The 21,153-nt window shown below is 40.4% G+C and overlaps 1 protein-coding gene across 1 annotated transcript in view; it reads right to left on the bottom strand.

The window, feature by feature from the left end:
* The window catches only part of ADGRG7 (adhesion G protein-coupled receptor G7), a gene marked incomplete at its 5' end in the record, with an annotated part of 74,645 nt that extends 55,380 nt beyond the window's left edge, over positions 1-19,265 (bottom strand). The window contains one exon of the mRNA XM_084870579.1: positions 19,154-19,265. Coding sequence (XP_084726705.1) covers positions 19,154-19,265 — 112 coding nt within the window. The remainder of the gene's footprint in view (positions 1-19,153) is intronic.
* Positions 19,266-21,153: the final 1,888 nt, after the last annotated feature.

Below are 21,153 nucleotides of genomic sequence, written 5' to 3'. Positions count from 1 at the left end.
AGTGGCAGATGGCTGGGGAGGAGCCCAAGCCCAGGCTGGGACTGGACTGCTCCCGCTCATCTGGGCCTCAGTAGCCCTGCCACAGAGATGGGAGAGGGTCATGTGGCCGAAGCTGTGCTTGCCAGCTGTGAGCCTGGCATCTGGAGTCAATCAGTCAGCTGAGTAGTGTTCCCACTGTGGGAGTGCACTGACTACCAGGGTGCAGCTCCTGCATTGAGGTGGTGGTCAGTGTGCATGACAGCAACAGGTCGACCAGTTGTTCAGTTGCTTAGGCTTTTATATATATAGGTGCTAAAAAAAAACTTAATGAAAAATATGGACAGTATGTAAGAACAAATGGGTTATATAAGCAGAGAGATTAAAACTCTAAGAAAGAATCAAAAGAACCAAAAGTACAATAATAGAAATAAAGAATGCCTTTGATGGGTTCATCAGTAGACTGGACATTATCAAGAAAAGAATTGATGAGCTTGATGAAATGTTAGTAGAAACTTTCCAAACTATATAGCAAATAAAAAAATAAAAAAATACGTAACAGAATATCTAAGAACTAGAGGACAAAAAGTATAATATATACTTATCAAAAGGAGAAGAAAGGGTATCCTAAAATAAACACAGACAGAAAGCCAGGAATTTCACAGAATGCCAACCAGGATAAATGTAAAAAACAAGCAAATAAAAACTATTCTTCAGTATATATTATTCCAACTGTAGAAAGTAAAAAGACAAAGAGAAATTTTTGAAAGAAGCAAGAAGGGGGGAACTTCCTTATAGAGAAACATGTATAAGAATAATTTTGGAATTCTCCTCAGAAACCATGCAAGCAATAAGAGTGGAATAAAAGAAAAAAAAACTGCCACACACACAAAAAATCTTGTATCCAAAGAATTATCCTTTAAAAGTAAAAAAGAAATAAAGACATACTCATGGAGACAAAATTTGAGGGAGTTTGTCATCAGTAGTTCTACTTTGCAAAAACAAAAATGTTAAAAGAAGTTATTTAGAAAGGAAATAATATAGGTCAGAAACTTGGATCAACTTAAGAAAAGAATTAGAGAAAAAAAATAAATGCAGGTAAAATAAAATCATTTAGTTTTTTATTCTAAATTGATTGAACAGATAATAATTTGTTCAAAATAATAATAGCCCAGAAAGGAACTCACTACAGACTGATTCATTTGCCTCTCAGCATAACCATTATGTCTTGTTGCAGTTTAGGTTCTTACAAGGATATTTCTTGGATCACATGATCCCACACATATAGAGGAAAAAATGAACAACATAAACAGACCCAGAGAAAGAGAACCAGCGATCAGACTCTCAAACCTCAGAGGGAAAGTAAGGGAGGATGGGGGTAAGGGGAAGAGATCAACCAGAGGACTTGTGTGCATACATATGGGCCTAGCCAGTGGCCATGGACAACGGGGGTTGGGGGGGACATATCTAGGGAGGGGTTTGGGATGAGAATGGGGGGATGAGGACAATTATGTGAGACCATAATCAATAAAAATAAATTAATTAATTAAAAATAATAATAATAGCAATTATGTATCAGGTGATAACAGCTTACAGATAAATAAAATGAATGACAAAAATGTTATAAGGGATAAGAAGGAAGATTAGAGAATACTCTAAGGTATTGATACTCCATATGAGGCTGTATATATATATATATATATATATATATATATATATATATATATAGTTGTTAGAAAGTGGACTTAGATTAATTGTAAATATATATTGAAAACTCTAGGACATCCATGAAAATGTTTTTTTAAGTATAAATGATATGTTAAGAGTGAAGAGAAAATGAAATCACTTAAAATGGTCAATTAAAGCCAGAGAAGGCAGAACAGACAATGGCAGTGGAAGAAACAAAAAAAAGAAAAACAGTTACAAATATAGTACATGTTAATCCAATATATCAATAATCAGTTTAAAACAACATGGCCTGAATATACTAATTATAAGGAAGATACTATAAGAATGAATAAAAGCCCTGGCTGGATGGCTCCATTGCTTGGAGCATTGTCAAGTACACCAAAAAGTTGCAGGTTTGACTCCAGGTCAGAGAAGGCAACTAATTGATGTTTCTCTCTCTCTCTCTCTCTCTCTCTCTCTCTCCCTATTTCTCTCTCTCTCTCAAAATAAAAAGTAAAATAAAAACGCCTCAGGTGAGGATTTAAAAAATGTTTTAATTTGAAAAAAGAATGAATAAAAAATAAAACCTAACTATAAAATTTAAAAAAATATTTTAAATAAAAGACACAAATAGATTAAAAGTAAGGTGATGGGAAAGTTAGAGAAGCTACATTGATTTCAGACAAAGTAGACTTCAGAGCAAGAAACATTATCAGGGATAATAAAGAGTGACATGTATAATAATAAAGTGGTTAATTCTTCAAGAAGAACTACCAATCTGAATATGTATGTACCTTTCGATAATCAAAATAAGTGAGGCAAAATTGAAAACTACAAGAAAAATAGACAAATCTGCTACTACAGTTGGTCATTTAAACACCCCTCAATTAGTAATTGACTGGTCCAGCAATAAAAAAATCAGTAGATACAGTTGAACTGAATAGCACCATCAATCAGCTAGATCTAACTGACATTTATAGTATACAAGAGGCCCTATCCACAAAATTTGTACAAGAGTAGGCCTTTCTTCCCCAGGCTGCTGGCACCAGCTTCTCTCTGGCTGCTAGCAGGCACTCGGGACCCGGGCCTCCAGGCTTCCCTAGCAGCCCTAGCTTCATCTGGAAGATTGTCCAGAAGGATGTCCAGTCTAATTAGCATATTATGCTTTTATTATTACAGATTTCATCTAATGATGTCAGAATATATAGTCTTCTTAAGCTCGCCAAAACAGACTACATTCTGCGCCATAAAATACACCTTAACAAATATTTTTTAAACTCTTTAAATTCAAATAAATAAATAATTTTTAAAGGACAGAAATCATACAAAGTATCTCTTTAACCAAAATGGAATTATACTAAAAATCAATAACAGAAAAACAGCTGGAAAATTCCACAAACATTTGGAAATTAAACAACATACTTGTAAATGGTTTATGGGTTAGAAAATTCTCAAGAAAAATTTTAAAATATTTTGAACTAAATTAAAAGAAAGTGAGATGCAGCAAAAGCAATGCTTACAGGTAAGTTTATAGATTGAATGTGTGTATTAGGAAAGAAGAAAGATATTAGATTAATTATCTAAGTTTTCCCCTTAGGAAATTAGAGAGAAGATAAAATTTAGTCTAAAGGGGGGGAAAAAAAGAAAACAAATAATAAAATATTAGGGCAGAAATCAGGGAAGTTGAAAACTGAAAATTAACAGAAAATCAATGAAACCAAAGGTGAGTTATTTGAAAATATCATTAAAGCTGACAAATCTTTAGCCAGTATAACTGAGAAAAAAGGAGAGAAGTCACAAGTTACTAAAATTAAATATGAAAAAAGGATAATCACTACTAATCCCATGAACATTAAAAGAATGAAAAAGGATTATGAATAACTATGTTCACACACAGTATTTGATAACTTAGATGAAATGGACCACTTCTTCTAAGCATACAATCTACCAAATTCACACAAGGAGAAATAAATAATAAGAACACGCCTATATTCATAAGGAATCTGAATCTTTGGGATTGTCTACATAAACAATTATGTCATCTCTGAACAAAGACTGTTTTATTTTATTCCTCCCAATCTGAATACCTTTTATTTCTTTATCTTGTTTTATTGAATTAGCTGGGATTTCCAGTATAATGTTGTTTCTTTACTGAGACCACCCTCTCCCCTCGCACACAGAGTTGAGAGACAACATATCTAAGTCTCCATCTACCTGGATCACACTTTTTGCTTCACTCTGGTGACTCCCTGAGAGTCCTGCCCAACTTGTGGGCCCATGAAAGCCATTTCTAATGGCTTTTTTATACCACTAGCCTCTCTTGCCTCCTGTTTCAGATTTTCCTAAAGCAGTATTTAGCCTTTGCATACCTCCTACCTCTTGCTAAGTAGCCCCAGACTACAGCCATACCACCTCCATGAATGATACACTCAAGGGACAAACTTGGAGAATATCAAAGCCTCACTGAGGTAAGTCCTGCTCCATAGAGTCAATTCCTACACAGCAGGTCCTCTGCTGTAGTCACATTTGGTGATCGCAGGCAATTGGCCTGATGGTAAATCCCTTCCAGTGATGACAACAGTGATCAAGGCTCAATTACTACAGCACAGTGCACACAGCCCACCCAGGGGCATACTTGAAGCACCCAGCACAGGATACTGCGGAGGCTGAGCCACTAGGCCCTATTAGACACCTACTACACAAGGCCACTCTACCAAATCCAGGAGACATAGCAGCTTTACCTAATACATAGAAAGAAACACAGGGAAGCAGCCAAAATGTGGAGACAAAGAAATAGGTCTCAAATGAAAGAATAGGAGAAATCTCCAGAAAGAGAACTAAATGTAATGAATGCAAGCAAACTATCAGATACAGAGTTCAAAATAATGGTTATAAGGATGCTCAAGGAACTTAGAACTTCAACAGCATGAAAAAGGACATAGAAAGCATAAAAAAGAAATAGTCAGAAATGAAGATACACTAACTGAAATAAAGAATAATTTACAGGGAATCAATAGCAGAGTAGATGACAGAGAATCAAATCAGCAATTTAGAATTTAATGAAGCAAAAAACACCCAAACAGAACAGCAAAAAGGAAAAAGAATGCAAAAATGAGGATAGTGTAAGGAGCCTCTGGAAAAACTTCAAGCATACCAACATTCACATTGTAGGGGTACTGGAGGAAGAAGAGAGAGCAAGAAATTGAAAATTTATTTGAAAAAATAATGACAGAAAACTTTCCTAACCTGGTAAAGGAAAAAGACATATAAGTCTAGGAAGTGCAAAAAGTCCCAAATAAGATAAAGCCAAGGAGGCCCACAACAAGACACATCATAATTAAAATGCAAAAGGTTGCCGAAACCAGTTTGGCTCAGTGGATAGAGCGTCTGCCTGCAGACTGAAAGGTCCCAGGTTCGATTCCAGTCAAAGGCATGTACCTTGGTTGCGGGCACATCCCCAGTAGGGGGCGTGCAAGAGGCAGCTGATTGATGACTCTCTCTCATCGGTTTCTAACTCTCTATCCCTCTCCCTTCCTCTCTGCAAAAAAAATTAATAAAATATATATTTTTTAAAAACGCAAAAGGTTATAGACAAAAAGAGAATTGTAAAAGCAGCAAGAGAAAAGCAATTAGTAGCCTACAAGGGAGCTCCCATAAGACTGTCATATGATTTCTCAACAAAAAAATTGCAGGTCAGAAGAGAGTGGCAAGAAATATTAAAAGTGATACAAAGTGAGGATCTACAACCAAGATTAGTCTACCAAGAAAAGCTATCATTTAGAATTGAAGGACAGATAAAGAGCCTCCTAGGCAAGAAAGAAATATAGGAGTTCATCACCAACAAACCAATATTACATGAAATGTTAAAAGATCTTTAAAAAGAAGAAGAAAAAATATATAAAAAATACAAACAATAAAATGGAAATAAATACATAACTATCAACAATTGAATCTAAAAATCAAAGTAAACAAACAAGCCCTGGCCAATGTTCTCAATGGTTGAAGCATTGGCCCAAGCACTGAAGGGTCACAGGTTCAATTCCCAGTCAAGAGCACATATGTCGGTTGCAGGTTCAATCCCTGGCCCTGGTTGGGGTACATGCAGGAGGCAACCAATCTCTCACTCTCTTCCTTTCACTCTCTCTCTTCCTTCCATTCTCTTTGAAAAATCAATGGAAAAAAATATCCTCAGGGGAGAATTAACAACCCTATATAATAAAGAAGTAATATGCAAATTGACCACCACACCCTCACAATATGGCTGCCTATGACCAGGTTGGCAGGGGGGTTTCTGAGGGATGACCAAATGACTGAACAAGCAGCCTATGTGAGGCAATCAGGCTGGCAGGGGAATTAGTGAGAGATGACCAAACGACTGAACGAGCAAGCTGCATGGGCCTACCAGGATGGTGGGAGGGGGATGCAGTTGTGGGAGACCAGGCCAGCAGGGGGGACAGTTGAGGGCGATTAGGCTGGCAAGAGGAGCAGTGAGGGGCAACTAGGCCAAGGGGGGGAGGGTAGTTGGGGGGGACCAGGCTGGTGGGGGGACAGTTAGAGGTGACCAGGCTTGCAGATGGGGACAGTTGGGGCAACCAGTCCAGCAGGGGGGGCAGTAAGGGGTGACCAGGTCAGCGGAGGGGGGCAATTAGGAATGACAAGGCTGGCAGGGAGAGGGCAGTTGGGAGCAACCTGGCCAGCAGCTGGGGGCAGTTAGAGGCAACCAGGCTGGCACGCAGAGGCAGTGAGGGCCAATCAGGCTGGCGGCGGGGGGGGGGGGGGGGGGGGGCATTTAGGGGCTACCAAGCAGGCAGTCAGGTGAGCAATTAAGAGCTAGCGGTCTAGGATTGTGAGAGGGATGTCCGACTGCTGGTTTAGGCAGTCCCTGTGATTGGACCTAAACCGGCAATTGGACATCCCCTAAGAGGTCCCAGATTAAAGAGGATGCAGGCTGGGCTGAGGGGACCCCCCCCCCCCATGCACAAATTTTGTGCACTGGGCCTCTAGTAATAAACAAACAAACAGAACAGACACAGACTCATAGATACAAATAACACTTTGACTGTTGCCAAATGGGAGGAGTTTGGGGGAATGGGTGGAAAAGGTGAAGGAATTTAGAAGTACAAATTAGTACTTACCGAATAGTCGTGGGGATGTAAAGTACAGCATTGGGAATATCTATATAATAAAAGCCTAAGCGATCGTTGGCTGTTCGCTTAGGCTTTTATTGTGAGAGATAGAGGGGGGAGGAGGGAGAAGAGTTCCCTCAGCCTGGCTGCCCCCTCTCACAGGAAGCCCTCAGGGGGTGTCCTACTGACGGCTTGGAGCAGGCATAAGCCACATTCTGGCCTCCCTCTGTGGGAGGCGATCAGGCGGATCAGGGGAAGATGCTGCCCCATCACCCTACTACTGCTGCAACTGCCGGCCATGGAAGCTGCGAGGCCTAAGCCCCAGGCCTTGCAGCTGCCTGGGCTCATAGCAGACTGAGCCCCAGGCCTCACAGCCACTGTGACTTTGTCCACATATTACCCTTTTATTAGTATAGGTAACTAATTTTTAGAATTATGGACTCATAAAAGTGACTTTCGCTATTTATTAGCTCTACTTCCTTATTCTATATGGAGTACACACAGAGTGCATTTTATATAAAGAGCAACTTGTTTCAAATCAATAGTTAATAGCTGTGTGGGGGCTAGGATTCAGATCTCTTGGTTACTAAGCAAGTGCTGCTGCTCCCTCTTCACAGTGCTTGCCTTTTCCACAGGGAGAACAGGTGAGCACCAGCTTCCTTTACTTGAGAACCCATACACTGCAACACATTCATTAGTAGCATTTTTCTTTTATAAAATGTGTATATTAATAACATTTCCCTACGTTCTTTCAAATTGTAATAAGTAAGATATCCAGAAATATTAGCACTAATTTCAACACTTATTACACATTATGGAAAATTGAATGCAGAACGTATGTGACACATGATACTGCTTGAGAAAATAACAAAATATTTTAAAATTTTTTCAAATGAAAAACATGAATTTTATTTTCTTTCTTAAACTACACAAAATTAGAATCCCTTTTGAAAAGACTAGTTTGATTAAGAGGGGGAATAAAAAAACCTTCCATCAGGAAACTCTAGTGTCTGGTTCAGAGTCTGTAGGGGTTTTAAAGCCAGGCATCTGATATTTGTCCAAGTCCAAAAATTTAGAGTATTTGGGTGAGGATAAAGTTTACTTTTTTAAAAAAAAAAATATATATATATATATATATATTTTATTGATTTTTCACAGAGAGGAAGAGAGAGGGATAGAGAGTTAGAAACGTCTATGAGAGAGAATCATTGACCAGCTGCCTCTTGCACACCCCCTACTGGGGATGTGCCCACAACCAAGGTACATGCCCTTGACCGGAATCGAACCCGGGACCTTTCAGTCCGTAGACCGACGCTCCACCACTGAGCCAAACCGGTGCCGGCAAGTTTACTCTTAAATGAGAGAACAATGTTTAGGAAAGTTTACTCCACTGTGGAGAAAAAACCAATATACATAAAGTGTATAATCTTTATTAAAAGTAAAGGGTGTTCAATATTAACTACTTACCTATTTCAATAAACTGGTTAATATTTTAATAAAACTTTCCTCAATAGTATAATATAATATAAATATTTTTTAAACAAATGCAGGAATATATGGAAGTTCTTAGGACTGTTCCTGTTTTGAGCTAGCCAATTGAACTTAATGATTAAACCTATTGTAGGTCTTCAGCTTGATAAATTGCTTTAATCCAAAGGTCCAATCTAGGTCAATGGCAACTTTTCTAGGAATCATTCAGGGAGGGGAGAAAACTGTGCACTAAATTATTTAAAAATTCATAACTCAAAATAGTAGCAAGTATTTATTGAGTGATCACAGGGTACTAGACATCATCTTAAACCTGTAAATATATTAACTCATTTAGTCCTCATAAAAGTCCTATAAAGGTAGGGCTTATTATTATTCCCATAATAAAATATTAAGGAAGAATTATTGAGGAATTTGCTCAAATTTATTCAGCTAATAAGTGCTGGCACTGAATTTGAACCCAGATAGTCTGGCTCCAGAGACTTTCCCCCCCTATTCCACTACTCTCCCACTCCCCCATTCCCACCTCCACCCCCCAACCCCGCCAACTCTTGTATACACTCTTCACCACCATATTCTATAGTAGATCTTCAATAATATGTTTTACCAAAGACCCTTGGGTGCTGGTTGTATTCAGAATTTCAAGTAAAAATATCTAATAACTTGAAATCAAGGAAAACTCCATTAAGCCAAATTCCTAGGCTCTTAATTTAAGAAAGTGACGTTAGGCATGAATGCATGGAACAGAATGACAGATCTCAGAGGGGAGGGGAGCAGAGGGGAGGAAATGGAAAGAGATGAAACAAAGAACACATATGAATATATGTATAACCCATGGATACAAACAATAACGTGGGGAAGGCCTAGGGTTGGGTGGGTGGTGGGTGGTGGGTGGAGAGGGTAAATGGGGAAATGGTTTTTTAAATGTGTTTTTATTTATTTTAGAGAGATAGAGGAAAAGAGAGAGAGGTAGAGAGAGATAGAAACATCGAAGAAAGAGAAACTTCAATCTGCTGTCTCCTGCATGCCCCTGACTGTGAATTGATCCTGAAACTCCTCCGCATGTTCCCTGACTAGGAATCGAACAGCAACCTCTTGGTGCATGGGACAACACTCAACCAACTGGCCCACACCAGCCAGGCAGTGAGGGACATTTCTAATACTGTCAAAAATAAAACTTTTAAAGAAAGAAAGCACCCTAGCCAGTTTTGCTAAGTGGTTAGCATTGGCCCACAGACTGAAGGATCCCAGATTTGATTCTGGTCAAGGGCATGTACCTCACTTGTAGCACATTCTCCAACTCCGGTAGGGGCAAGTACAAGAGGCAACCAGTCTACGTGTCTCTCCTGTGTCTTTCCTCCTCCTTTCACTCTCTCTGAAATATCATTGGGGCAGGGGGTTGGGGGAGAATATCCTCAGGTAAGGATTTAAAAAAAGAGAGAAAGTTACTTTAGGGAGCATTTGAGATCTTGCTTCCTGGCCATTGTTATCAGCTTTAGCTTAAATAAACTCATAAAAATTATCAAAAAAATGTAACTTGAAAAATAGAATCAATCAGCAATTTAAACATCACTACTGGTGTGAAAATAACCCATGCTCCTAAGCCTATTACAAAAGATTTATTCCCCCCAAAATTCCCTTTCTGTTTATAGAAATTATTGTCTTGATTTAGAGAGTGGTTATATGAAGAAGCAAGAAGAGAGACTGGTAACAGACCAAATGAGAGATTTACAACAGCGGGATTGAGACTAATCTACAGCTGCCTAAAACCCAACTTTCTCTATTCAGATAACTTCTCTGGATCTTTTTTTTTTTTTTTTTTTTTTTACCCCGAAACACAACCTTTCCACCAGGAACAGTTAAATGAGTCTGATTTACTATCAACTTTGTCTCTTGAGAAAGTACTGTAAATCAGTAAAATGAAAGTCAAGTATCTGTGGACAAATTATTTTCTGAGAACCAATAAGCTTTCCTTCCCAACAATACACATTTCTTTTCCTTTTCCCCCCCAATAAACATTTTATTGATTTTTCACAGAAAGGAAGGGAGAGGGAGAGAGAGCCAGAAACATTGATGAGAGAGAAGCATCAGTCAGCAGCCTCCTGCACATTCCCCCTGGGGATGAGTCTGCAACCAAGGCGCATGCCCTCGACCAGAATCGAATCTGGGACCCTTGAGTCCACAGGCCAACACTCCATCTACTGAGCCAAAACAACCAGGGCCATACATTTCTTATTGTGCAAGAATTTCAATGCTATAAAGTCTAACCTTGGGGCTTGGGAATATTTCAACCTACTAAAGCCTGAGACATAAGCAAGTCCTGTGATAGGGAATAAAGGCTAGAGCATCTGTAAAGGCAGTCATGACGGTAGAGAGCAGGAATTCCTATTTTCCAGAAAAGGCATACGATAAGGTTGGATAATCATAATCAGCATTGCTAATATGTAATGAGATTAATATATTCTCCCATTGGTAAGAGTTAAAAAACAAAAAAAAAAAACCATCCCCTACTATTCTGATTATGGACATCGACATTTGTCTATGTTTAACTCAAATTTAGCTCAAGTTGTAAAATGAAAGTGTCAATGAAAAGGTAGACAATAAAGCTTAGTAATGTTTTAATTTTGCTTTTATCATCAAGTGTGATGGGACATAAAAGTTGTACTGCTTCTGTGTTACAAGGTTCTTACTATTGAAAGCACAACTCCAGCAGACATAGAGCACAATTCTGAAAATACACAGGACAAGAAGGGTGCTATTCCATGAAGAATGCCCAATGAGAAATGGTTGGAGGGCTGTCAAAACTTAGATTTGCTCCAACTTAAATGATTCTCCAAGATAGTGGATCATATGGTTAAACAAAAGAGGCCACACACAGTCAGAGAGATCTTAACGAAACCAGAGTCTCAAAAATAGTCAATATGTTGCACAATTTGAAGCAGGGAAAGAAAATCAAAATAGTGTCTGTGTTGCCTATATAAACAAATCCAGAATTACGTATATTTTAATACTAGAAGTTCAATGCACAAAACTCGTGCAAGAGTAGTCCTTCCTTTCCCCGGCTGCTGGCACCTGCTTCCCTCTGGCACCTAGGACCCAGGCTTCCCTCGCAGCCCCAGCTTCATCTGGAAGGTTGTCCAGAAGGATGTTTGGTCTAATTAGCATATTATGCTTTGATTATCATAGATTTTGAGGCAAATCACAAGGAATTGGCAACTGTTATTTCACTTTTGAATATAGCTATTTGGCAACCCTTTGTTCAGTTTCTTTCCTTCTTTTTTTTTTTTTTTTTTTTTTTACATAATTCTTCATTTACTCATTAATTGTGTTTTGGCAACTATAGTTCAAATACAGTTTAGGTACAGGGAATAGATTAGTAAATCAGGTCCCTGACTTATTCTAGGAACTTTCATTCTAAAACTGGGGAGACAACAACCAGAAAACAAATAAGTAAAAAATTATGAAGTGATAAAAGCTATGAAAAGAGAGAACCAAGATGGTGGCATAGGTAAACACCTGTACTTGCTGCCTCCCACAACCACATCAAAACTACAACTAAAAGACAAAACAGCTATCATCCAGAACCACAGAAAACTGGCTGAGTGGAATTTCTGCAAGTAGAAGAAAAGAAAAAAGCACATTGAGATTGGTAGGAGGTGTGGAGATGTGGAGGTACTGAGACACATGCGAAATGGGCTGGCAACTGGGTAGCTGTTGTTGTTGTTTTTTGTTGTTGTTTTGTTTTTCAATCAGGAGGGAGATATAAGCTCCCAATTGCTCTGAACTCCAGTTCCAGGCAAGACTCTGGGGACCCAGACTCATACAAGGAGAAACTGAACTGTCTGGACTGGGCTGGAACATAAGGGCAGTTTTCTCTCAGAAGTGCTTGAAGTGATCCTTGTTTCTGTGTGGGGGCACTGGACACAGAAATGTGGAGATGCAGAGATGGCTGACTGGCAGCCATTGCTGTTTGCTCTACCCTGGTGATTCCCTGAGACCCCACCTCACCCAATTTACAACCCCACCCAAGCTGTGCATGTCGGTATTTACATATGAATGGCCTGTCCTCTTGCAACCTAACCTAACAAACTACAGATGGGTCAGAGAGCTCAAAAGCTTTCAAAAGAAGGCTCAAGGCTCTTGGCGGCAGTAGCCTCCTTTGCTTCACAGCTGGGCTTCACCTGGGCATTTCCAAACTCCAAACAAAGAGGAGGAATCTGCAGATCTAGCTCTAGCTAATGCTGGGTGGCCTCAGGCACTGGAAGACTTTTCACCTTCTTGGAGATCCAAAAGCCCATATACCCAGTGGTCAGTGTGAGACAATACCAGATTACAACTCTTCACATCCATAAGCGACACACTCAAGGGGTAGACTCAATGAGCACCAAAGCCCCACTAAAGCAAACCCTGCCCCATAAGGGTGTCTCCAACACAGTTCTTCTATTGTAGTCACAGCTGGTCCTCACAGCCAATTTGCCTGGATATCAATTCCTCCCAGTACTACCAACAGCAGTCAAGGTTTAACTACAAGACTGTGCACCTAGCCCACAAAGGGGTGCACCAAGAGTGTCCACCTCAGGTAATTAGGGAGACTGAGCCACTGGGCCCTATAGGACACCTACCATACAAAGCCACTCTATCAACAGCCAAAATGCAAAGGCAAAGAAAGATGTCACAAATAAAAGAAATGGAGGAAAGCAAACTATTGGATATAGTGTTCAAAACCACAATTATAAGGTTACTCGAGAATCTTCTAGAAACCTCTGAGGAACTTAGTGATACCTCCAAGGATCTTAGTGAGAATGCCAAAAAATGGAAAAGGACCAGTCAGAAATTAAGCATACAATGACTGAAATAAAGAATAATATACAGACATTCAATAGTATACTAGAGTATCCCAAGAATCAAATCAAAGATTTGAAATACAAAAAAGCAAAAAACACCCATCCGGAAAAGCAAAAAGAAAAAAAAATCCAAAAATATGAAGACAATGTAAGAAGCCTCTGGAACAATGTCAAATGTACCAACATCTGAATTATGGGAGTGCCAGAAGAAGAGAGAGAGCAAGATATTGAAAACCTATTTGAAGAAATAATGACAGAAAACTCCCCCTACCTGGTGAAAAAAATAGACTTACAAGTCCAGGAAGCACAGAGAACCCCAAACAAGAGGAATCCAAAGGGGACCACACCAAGACACATCATAATTAAAATGCCAAGGGCAAAAGACAAAGAGAGAATCTTGAAAGCAGCAAGAGGAAAACAGTTAGTTACCTACAAGGAAGTATCCATATGACTGTCAGCTGATTTCTCAACAGAAACTATGCAGGCCAGAAGGGAGTGGCAAGAAATATTTAAAGTGATGACTACCAAGAACCTACAATCAAGATTATTCTACCCAACAAAATTATCATTCAGAATTGAAGGTCAGATAAAGACTTTCACAGATAAGAAAAAGCTAAAGAAGTTCATCACTGCCAAACCAGTATTATATGAAATGTTGAGGAAGAAGAAGAAAAAGGTAAAGATAAAAATTATGAACAACAAAGTGACAACAAATACATATCTATCAACAAGTGAATCTAAAAATCAAGTGAATGAAAAATCTGATGAACAGAATAAATTGATGAATATAATAAATAGAATCTTGGGCATAGAAAGGGAGTGAGCTGACAATTCTTGGGGGTAAGGGAATGTGGGGTGTGGGAAGAGATTGGACAAAAATCTTACACCTATGGACAAGGACAGTGACAGGGGGTAAGGGCATGGGGTGGGTGGGAAATGGGTTGAGAGGAGGAAAAAAGAGGAACATCTGTAATAATCTGAACAATTAAGATTTATTTTTTTTAAAGCTATTAAAAATAAATATGAAAAAGGGTGAATGGAGTGATAATCTTAGACTAGGTGGATATGAAAGGTCTCTTTGAGGAGGTGACCTTTAACCTAAAATCTAAACTTGAAAGAAGAAGACAACATGTAAAACAATAAATGAAGAGTTTCAGGCAATCTGAAATTATTAAAGAACTCCAAGCCTTGAGTTTCATTTAAAAATTATAAAAGTCACCAATAGTTTTGAGAAAACTTTTACCAAACAAAACTTCAAATGCATAGGACATCTTGTTCCTGAGAGCATAAATAGAGAAAGTATTAAACTTGGCAATATTTTTATGGATTAATACATATTGTATCAGTGTTTACTTCTATATTATTTATTTGTATATATGTATATTTTTTATTATATTCAAATATATATACTAGAGGCCCGGTGCATGAATTTTGTGCATGGGGAGAGGGGGGGATGTCCCTCAGCCCAGTTTGCACTCTCTTCAATCTGGGACCCTCAAGGGATGTCCAACTGGCCGTTTAGATCCAATCAGTAGAATTGGGCCTAAACAGGCAGTCGGACATCCCTCTCATAATCCAGGACTGCTGGTTCCCAATAGCTCACCTGCCTGCCTTCCTGATTTTCCCTAACCACTTCTGCCTGCCAGCCTCATCACCCCCTAACCACTCCCCTGCCAGCCTGATTGCCCCTAACTGCCCTCCCTTCAGACCTGGTCCCCCGCAACTGCCCTTCTCTGCAAGCCTAGATCCCCCCCGCAAATCACCCTTCCTTGCAGGCCTGGGTCCCTCCCAACTTCCCATCCCTGCAGGCCCAGTTGTCCTCAACTTCCCTCCTCTGCCAGCATGGTCATTCCTAAGTGCCCTCCCCTGTAGGCTTGATCACCCCAATTGCCCTCCCTTGCAGGCTTGGTCCCTCTAACTGCTCTCCCCTTCTGTTCCTGATCTCCCATAACTGCCTTCCCTTGCAGTCCTGGTCCCTCCCAAGTGCCCTCCCTGCTGGCCATCTTGTGGTGGCCATCTTGTGTCCACATGGGGCAGCCATCTTTGACTACATGGGGGCAGCCATTTTGTGTGTTGGAGTTATGGTCAATTTGCATATTACTCTTCTATTAGATAGGATAGAGACCTGGTACATGGGAGCTGGCTGGTTTGACCTGAAGGGTGTCCTGGATCAGGGTAGGGATTCCCTTGGAGCATAGGGTGGCCTGGGAGAGGGGCCTGTGGTTGTTTGCAAGCCAGTCACACCCCCTGGCAACCCAATCGGAGGCCTGGTATCTGGGATTTATTTATCTTCTACAACTGAAACTTTGTAGCCTTAAGCAGAGGCCCAGGAGGCCAGGTCGGGCAGAAAATTTGGCTTCCTCCATTGCCAGGGGAAACCCAAGCCTCCTGCTCTCTTTTGCTCTGTGGCTGCCGCCATAGTTGGTGGGTTAATTTGCATACTCACTCCTGATTGGCTGGTGAGCATGGCTTGTGGGTGTAGCACAGATACGGTCACTTTGTATGTTTCTCTTTTATTAGATAGGATTATTTCAAAAATGTCATGATGTCTTGGTGGAAAATAGATCATCCTATCTAATAAAGAGAGAATGTGCAAATTGACCATTCCACCATCACAAAGATGTTTGCGCCCACAGCAGAGGTGGGGTTTCCATAACACAAGATGGCTGCACCCATAGTGGAGGTCGAGTTCCTGTAAGAAGCCTTAACGAGCAATCTAGAGGGACCTGAGGCTACACCCTTCCCCCACACGCCCAGCAGGGCTTGATGGGGGATCTCAGGCCAAGCCCCCTGACCCAGTGCCAGGCCAGGGGACCTGAGGCTGCGCCCACCCCCCACCTCCACCTGATGGGGCTTGACAAGGGTGGAGCTGGCCAGGTCTGGATCTTGCCCAATGAGTGTGGGGCAGGCTGGGTCTGGGTCTCGTGTGATTTTGAGATGACATGGGTGGGCAGGGACTTGACTCTGGGTCCAGCAGCGCACCCCAAACTCTGACAGGAGAAAGATTTTCATACACATTTCACTGGTTTTCTTTCATCTCTGACACTTCTATTATATATAAAGGGCAAATAGCAATATTAAAATATTTCCTCTAATAAATCCCCTTTTAACGTGCACAAATTTTGTGCACTGGGCCACTAGTTATTATTATAATGTTTTCAGCAGCTTGTAAGAATACCAAAGACTGTTCTAGCAATCCTAAAAAAACATCATGTCTACTCACATGAAATACTGTCAGTTTCATCAGGACCAGAGCCCTGAACCATGATCTTTTCCAAGAGGTCTTGTTAAGACATAGGAGCAGAATAAAAACCTTTTCTATATAACACAGAAGGTCATTGACATTCTAAAGGCCATGTCTTGAAGCACTTTCTTGATATTTAAACCAAAAAAAGATAAACTGGTACAGAATAATTAGATAGAAATTAGCTCATTTGTGGTTTAGTTGATGGCTAGTGTATATTGGGACTGTGGGGATGTGAGAAATCTTTCTAGTAAAGGCAGTCACCAGGATGAATTAATTGATTGGATTAATATCATCTTGTTTCTAGTTAGGCAGAATGATGTAGGAATAATGAAGTCAGAATGGTTAGAATAAAATCCAGACCCAATACTTTCCAACTACATAAACATTAAAACATTCTAGGAGCCTCAGTTTCCCCATCTGTAATATGGATACAATGTCTGCCTCAAAAAGTGGTTGTCAGGATTAAATGAAATAAGGTATGTGAAATTTTTTAGCATAGTGCCTAGAATATAGTAAGAATTTGTCAAATTGTCAATTTTGTAATATGGGATAATAAAATATTCATGACTCTCCCCTTAAAAAGATAAATTTAAAAAATAATTCACTTGTATTCCCAGTAAAGGACCAAAAGGAGACCATTCAATAATTACATAAGATGGGAGAATGAGATGAGGTGGAAAGAGATGGAGTAGAGTAGAATGGAATGAATGGAAGGGATTGGCCCAAATTTACCAACTAAACAAAATCTGAATAAAATGTACAAAGCAAAATATCAGTCTTTCAATCTTTCTCTTTAAATGATAGTTGTCACCCCCTCCTGTTCAACATGGTTTACCCAAAAGCTGAGGGCTGTACTTATATAAAGAGCTAATTCAAAATTCTGCTTAGAGCAAGGAAACATTGGTCTTTTCTGAGGAGCTGGGATGCTTCTACGTGAGCTCTTTGTTTCTTGCTCTGCTTTGTCTGGGGCTCAGTGGTCAGGAAGCTCAGGGACTCGTTCTATATTTATTTTGAGCACCTCCCCCTAGCTTTGACTTTCATATATGTGTGTTCCCCACCCTGTCCTCTTGCTTAAGATGTTTTTGTACTTTGGTCCTTGTTTGAATGGTTCTGTTGTACCTGTGTCCTTTATAAGTCACCACAAATTTCCCTTTAAAAGTAGATGTCTTTGTATGCAGAGCCCATGGACACAGGTAACAGTGTGGAGAGGATCAAGGGAGGGGGTACGGGGGCTGGGTGGAGGCGGGCAAAGGAAGTGGAAATGGAGGGCATCTGCAATAGTGTCAGCAATAAAAAACTTAAATTTAAAAAATGAATGTACATTTTTTTAAGCAGATGCCACATAAAGATAGGAAGAAAAAAGGGAGGAGAGGGAGGAAGAGGGAAAGAGGAAAACCCTCTTAAAAGTTCACCTTTAAATAAGGTCTTACAAATCTAGGAGCCTTCATGGAGCAAACTCTAGGATTTACACATTTTTTAAACTTCAACTAAACTACTTCATAAGCTTTAAACACACAAACAAAAACATTTTCCCAAGTTTAATTTTTACCGGGGATTTTTTTTTTCTGACACGTTTTCTCATGCTAATTTGCTAAATCCTACAAATACAGTCATCTGGAAATACTGTTCTTTGGTGGGAAAGGGAAAAGCCAGATCTATTCTCAGCTACCATGGCGTCACAGCCAAAGTGTCTGACTCCCTCTGTCTCTGCAGCGGATCCTTACAGCCACCGTTCTGTCCTGCACAGCTGCCCCCTCGGAGGGACACCTGTCCTTCTGCCTTCTCCTAACTGGCGCTATTTACCCTTATTTACTCCGTTTCTTTAGAAACTTCTTACAAAAGGGGAGTGCTGAGCACCCCCAGGGTTGAGTCCCTCCTAGAGAACCTGCACAGCCCGCGGGAACAGCGCAGGATTGCAGAAAGCCTCTGCTGGGAGATCCTGGGGCTTTCCTTCAACCTCATTGTTCTACACACCACTGACCTCCCCACTCCCTTCCCCTGGGTCAGCTCTAGCACATAGGGTGACTAACAAAATATTTGTTGGATAACCAGGAAAATTGTTTTCTAAATTACATTAATTTTTTAGTAGTTTTTTGTTATGCCTGAAAAGGGAGAACTTTGTGGGGAAACTGTGTTACCATTTTACTTACAATCCTAGAGAAAACTTTCTTAAACTTCCTTTTTGAAATGGAATTTTAGCCAGGACCGGTTTGGCTCAGTGGATAGAGCGTCGGCCTGCGGACTGAAAGGTCCTGGGTTCGATTCCGGCCAAGGGCATGTACCTTGGTTGCGGGCACATCCCCAGTGGGGGGTGTGCAGGAGGCAGCTGATCGATGATTCTCTCTCATCGATGTTTCTAACTCTCTATCCCTCTCTCTTCCTCTCTGTGAAAAATCAATAAAATATATTTAAAAAAAAAAAAAAGAAAGAAATGGAATTTTATTCTATGCATGTTTGAGTATGTGTGTATGTGTGTGTCCATAACTGTTTTCCTTTCTTAGATTTAGCTAAACAAATCCAAACATGTGTTATTAATGGCTTTAATTATTATTCTTCTCTCCACTGAATCAGGAGTTGAAAGAGCATAAAGAGGCCAATTCAACCATATCACCTATCACCTTGCCCACTCACACACACGTAGTCATGTACATACAACCATATCACAGCCATTTCATAGAAAACAAGGGCCAATTGAGGCGGGAGCCTCAATCTAGACACGGCACTTTTCAGTACTGTGGCAGGTGCAGGGACAGAGGCTCCACTCCTTCTCTCGCTCTAAGTTAAACATGGTAAGATGATATTACCTGTCAGTATCTTAAAAGCCATCCAGGTGGTCAGTCCCAAAGTGACGGCGGTCAGCAGCCCACACACGATGGCCACCAGCACCCTGAGGTCACACACACGGCAGGCAGCCATGGGGAAGCCAAGCCACAAATCCACTCCTGGGTGAAAAGTAACGAGCGTCTTTTCTTCTCAAGCCAAGAAGTTTAATCAGAAACTATTCCAAAAAAATAAAAATAATTTTTTTTTTCTTTTAGCGACCTTTCAGGCAGTTATCCTTATTTTTCAGGAGACTCTTAGGGTCATCAGGGAGAATACAGTTCGAATCACAGAATGAAAAGTGCATTCTCTGCTTGCAATTTCCTCATCTGCACTGAATGAGAACATGAAAAAAGTGATTGGAGTGTGGAAAAAGGGAGAGAACTCAGGGCAATAAAGAAGGGGAGGGAATAACTAACAGGGTCAAAGAATAAAGGTCCTGACAAGCAAGGAAGTGGGGAAGGGAACAAAACAAAAGAAACCTAAAGAAGCCCTGGTTGGTGTCCTCAGTGGTTAGAGCATCTTCCTGCAGCAAAATGAAGGGTCATGCATTAAATTCCCTGTCAAAGGGATGTGCCTGGTTTGCAGGTTTGACTCCTGACCCTGGTCCAGGCCCATGTGGGAGGCAATCAATTGATCTCTCTCTCTCTCTCTCTCTCTCTCTCTCTCTCTCTCTCTCTCTCTCTCAATCTAAAATATGGAGTCAGACCAAAAGAAGGGAGAGAAGGGTGTCAACACTTGGACGGGAATGGGGGTGAAGATCGGAGATTGATTACATTCCTGGTGATCAAATCAAACAGGTAAACATATAATAATAATTAGAGCCAAGTTCTTTACTCTAGGTTCCAAAGTGTGATACGCGTACCCCCAGGGGTACAGGGAGAGTTTGGTGGGGGTACGCGTTGCACCGAAGTTTGGTGGAGATATGCACTGCACTGTGCTTAGCTGCGCCTAATTCTACGTTCTCATGAGTACGAGGGGTACTCAGCATTAAAAAAATTATAGAAGGGGTGCACATATGTCAAGTTTGGGAAACACTGCTCTAGGAGAAGGGAGTTACACATATGGAAAGGAAGAGAATTTGAATGCCATAAGAATTTGAAAACAATCAGAAATATGAAGAGAGAAAAGCTGTATGTAGTTAATTCTGAAGGGAAGTTGGATGTCAGAGGAATGCATGAGTCACTTATAAACTTCTTATTCAAAAGGTGAATATTTCAAAGGAAGGAATGTGATATTACTTGTTCTTTCTAATACTTGAACTAAATAATTTCCATTGTGCCTAAAAAAAACAAACCTGTAGTGTTGGATTGGAATTGGATGTATGTCAAAATATATATATATTTATGTATGTATGTATATATTCATGAGTTTGTATTTATGTATATATCCAATTCCAATCCCAGTCCATATGTAGAGAGAGATATACATTTCAATATGCACTCAATAAATATATTTATATGCAGGGTGGGGCAAAAGCAGGTTTACAGTTGTTCATATGGAAAATAAAACAGTAATTAATAATCTATACTACTAAAAGGGTAATATGCTAATTAGACTGGGAGACCTTCCCGGAGACCTTCCAGACAAAGCCATGGTGGTGGGGCCAAGGCAGAGGCGGTTAGAGGAGATCAGGCCAGGAGGGGAGGGCAAGGTGGGGGAGGCAGTTGGGGGTGATCAGGCCAGCAGGGGGGGAAGTTGGGGGCAAGCACGCCAGCAGTCACAGTGGTTAGGGGCAATCAGGCAAGCAGGGAGGTGAGCTGTTAGGAGCCAGCAGTTGGAGATTGTAGAGGGTACAGACTTGGCTGAGGGACACCCCCCACTCCATGCATGAATTTTGTGCACCAGGCCACTAGTATAAGAATAAACTATTTTGCATACTCACAACTGTAAACCTACTTTTGTCCACCCTGTATATAAACAATATAGAAGTAAACATAGATGCAGAAGTGTGTTAATACACAAAAATTCGTATATGTGCATG

The sequence above is a fragment of the Pipistrellus hanaki genome (assembly GCF_964339955.1).
Source record: "Pipistrellus hanaki genome assembly, chromosome: 2".
Taxonomy (NCBI): domain Eukaryota; kingdom Metazoa; phylum Chordata; class Mammalia; order Chiroptera; family Vespertilionidae; genus Pipistrellus; species Pipistrellus hanaki.
This window is presented reverse-complemented; position numbering and strand designations above follow the sequence as displayed.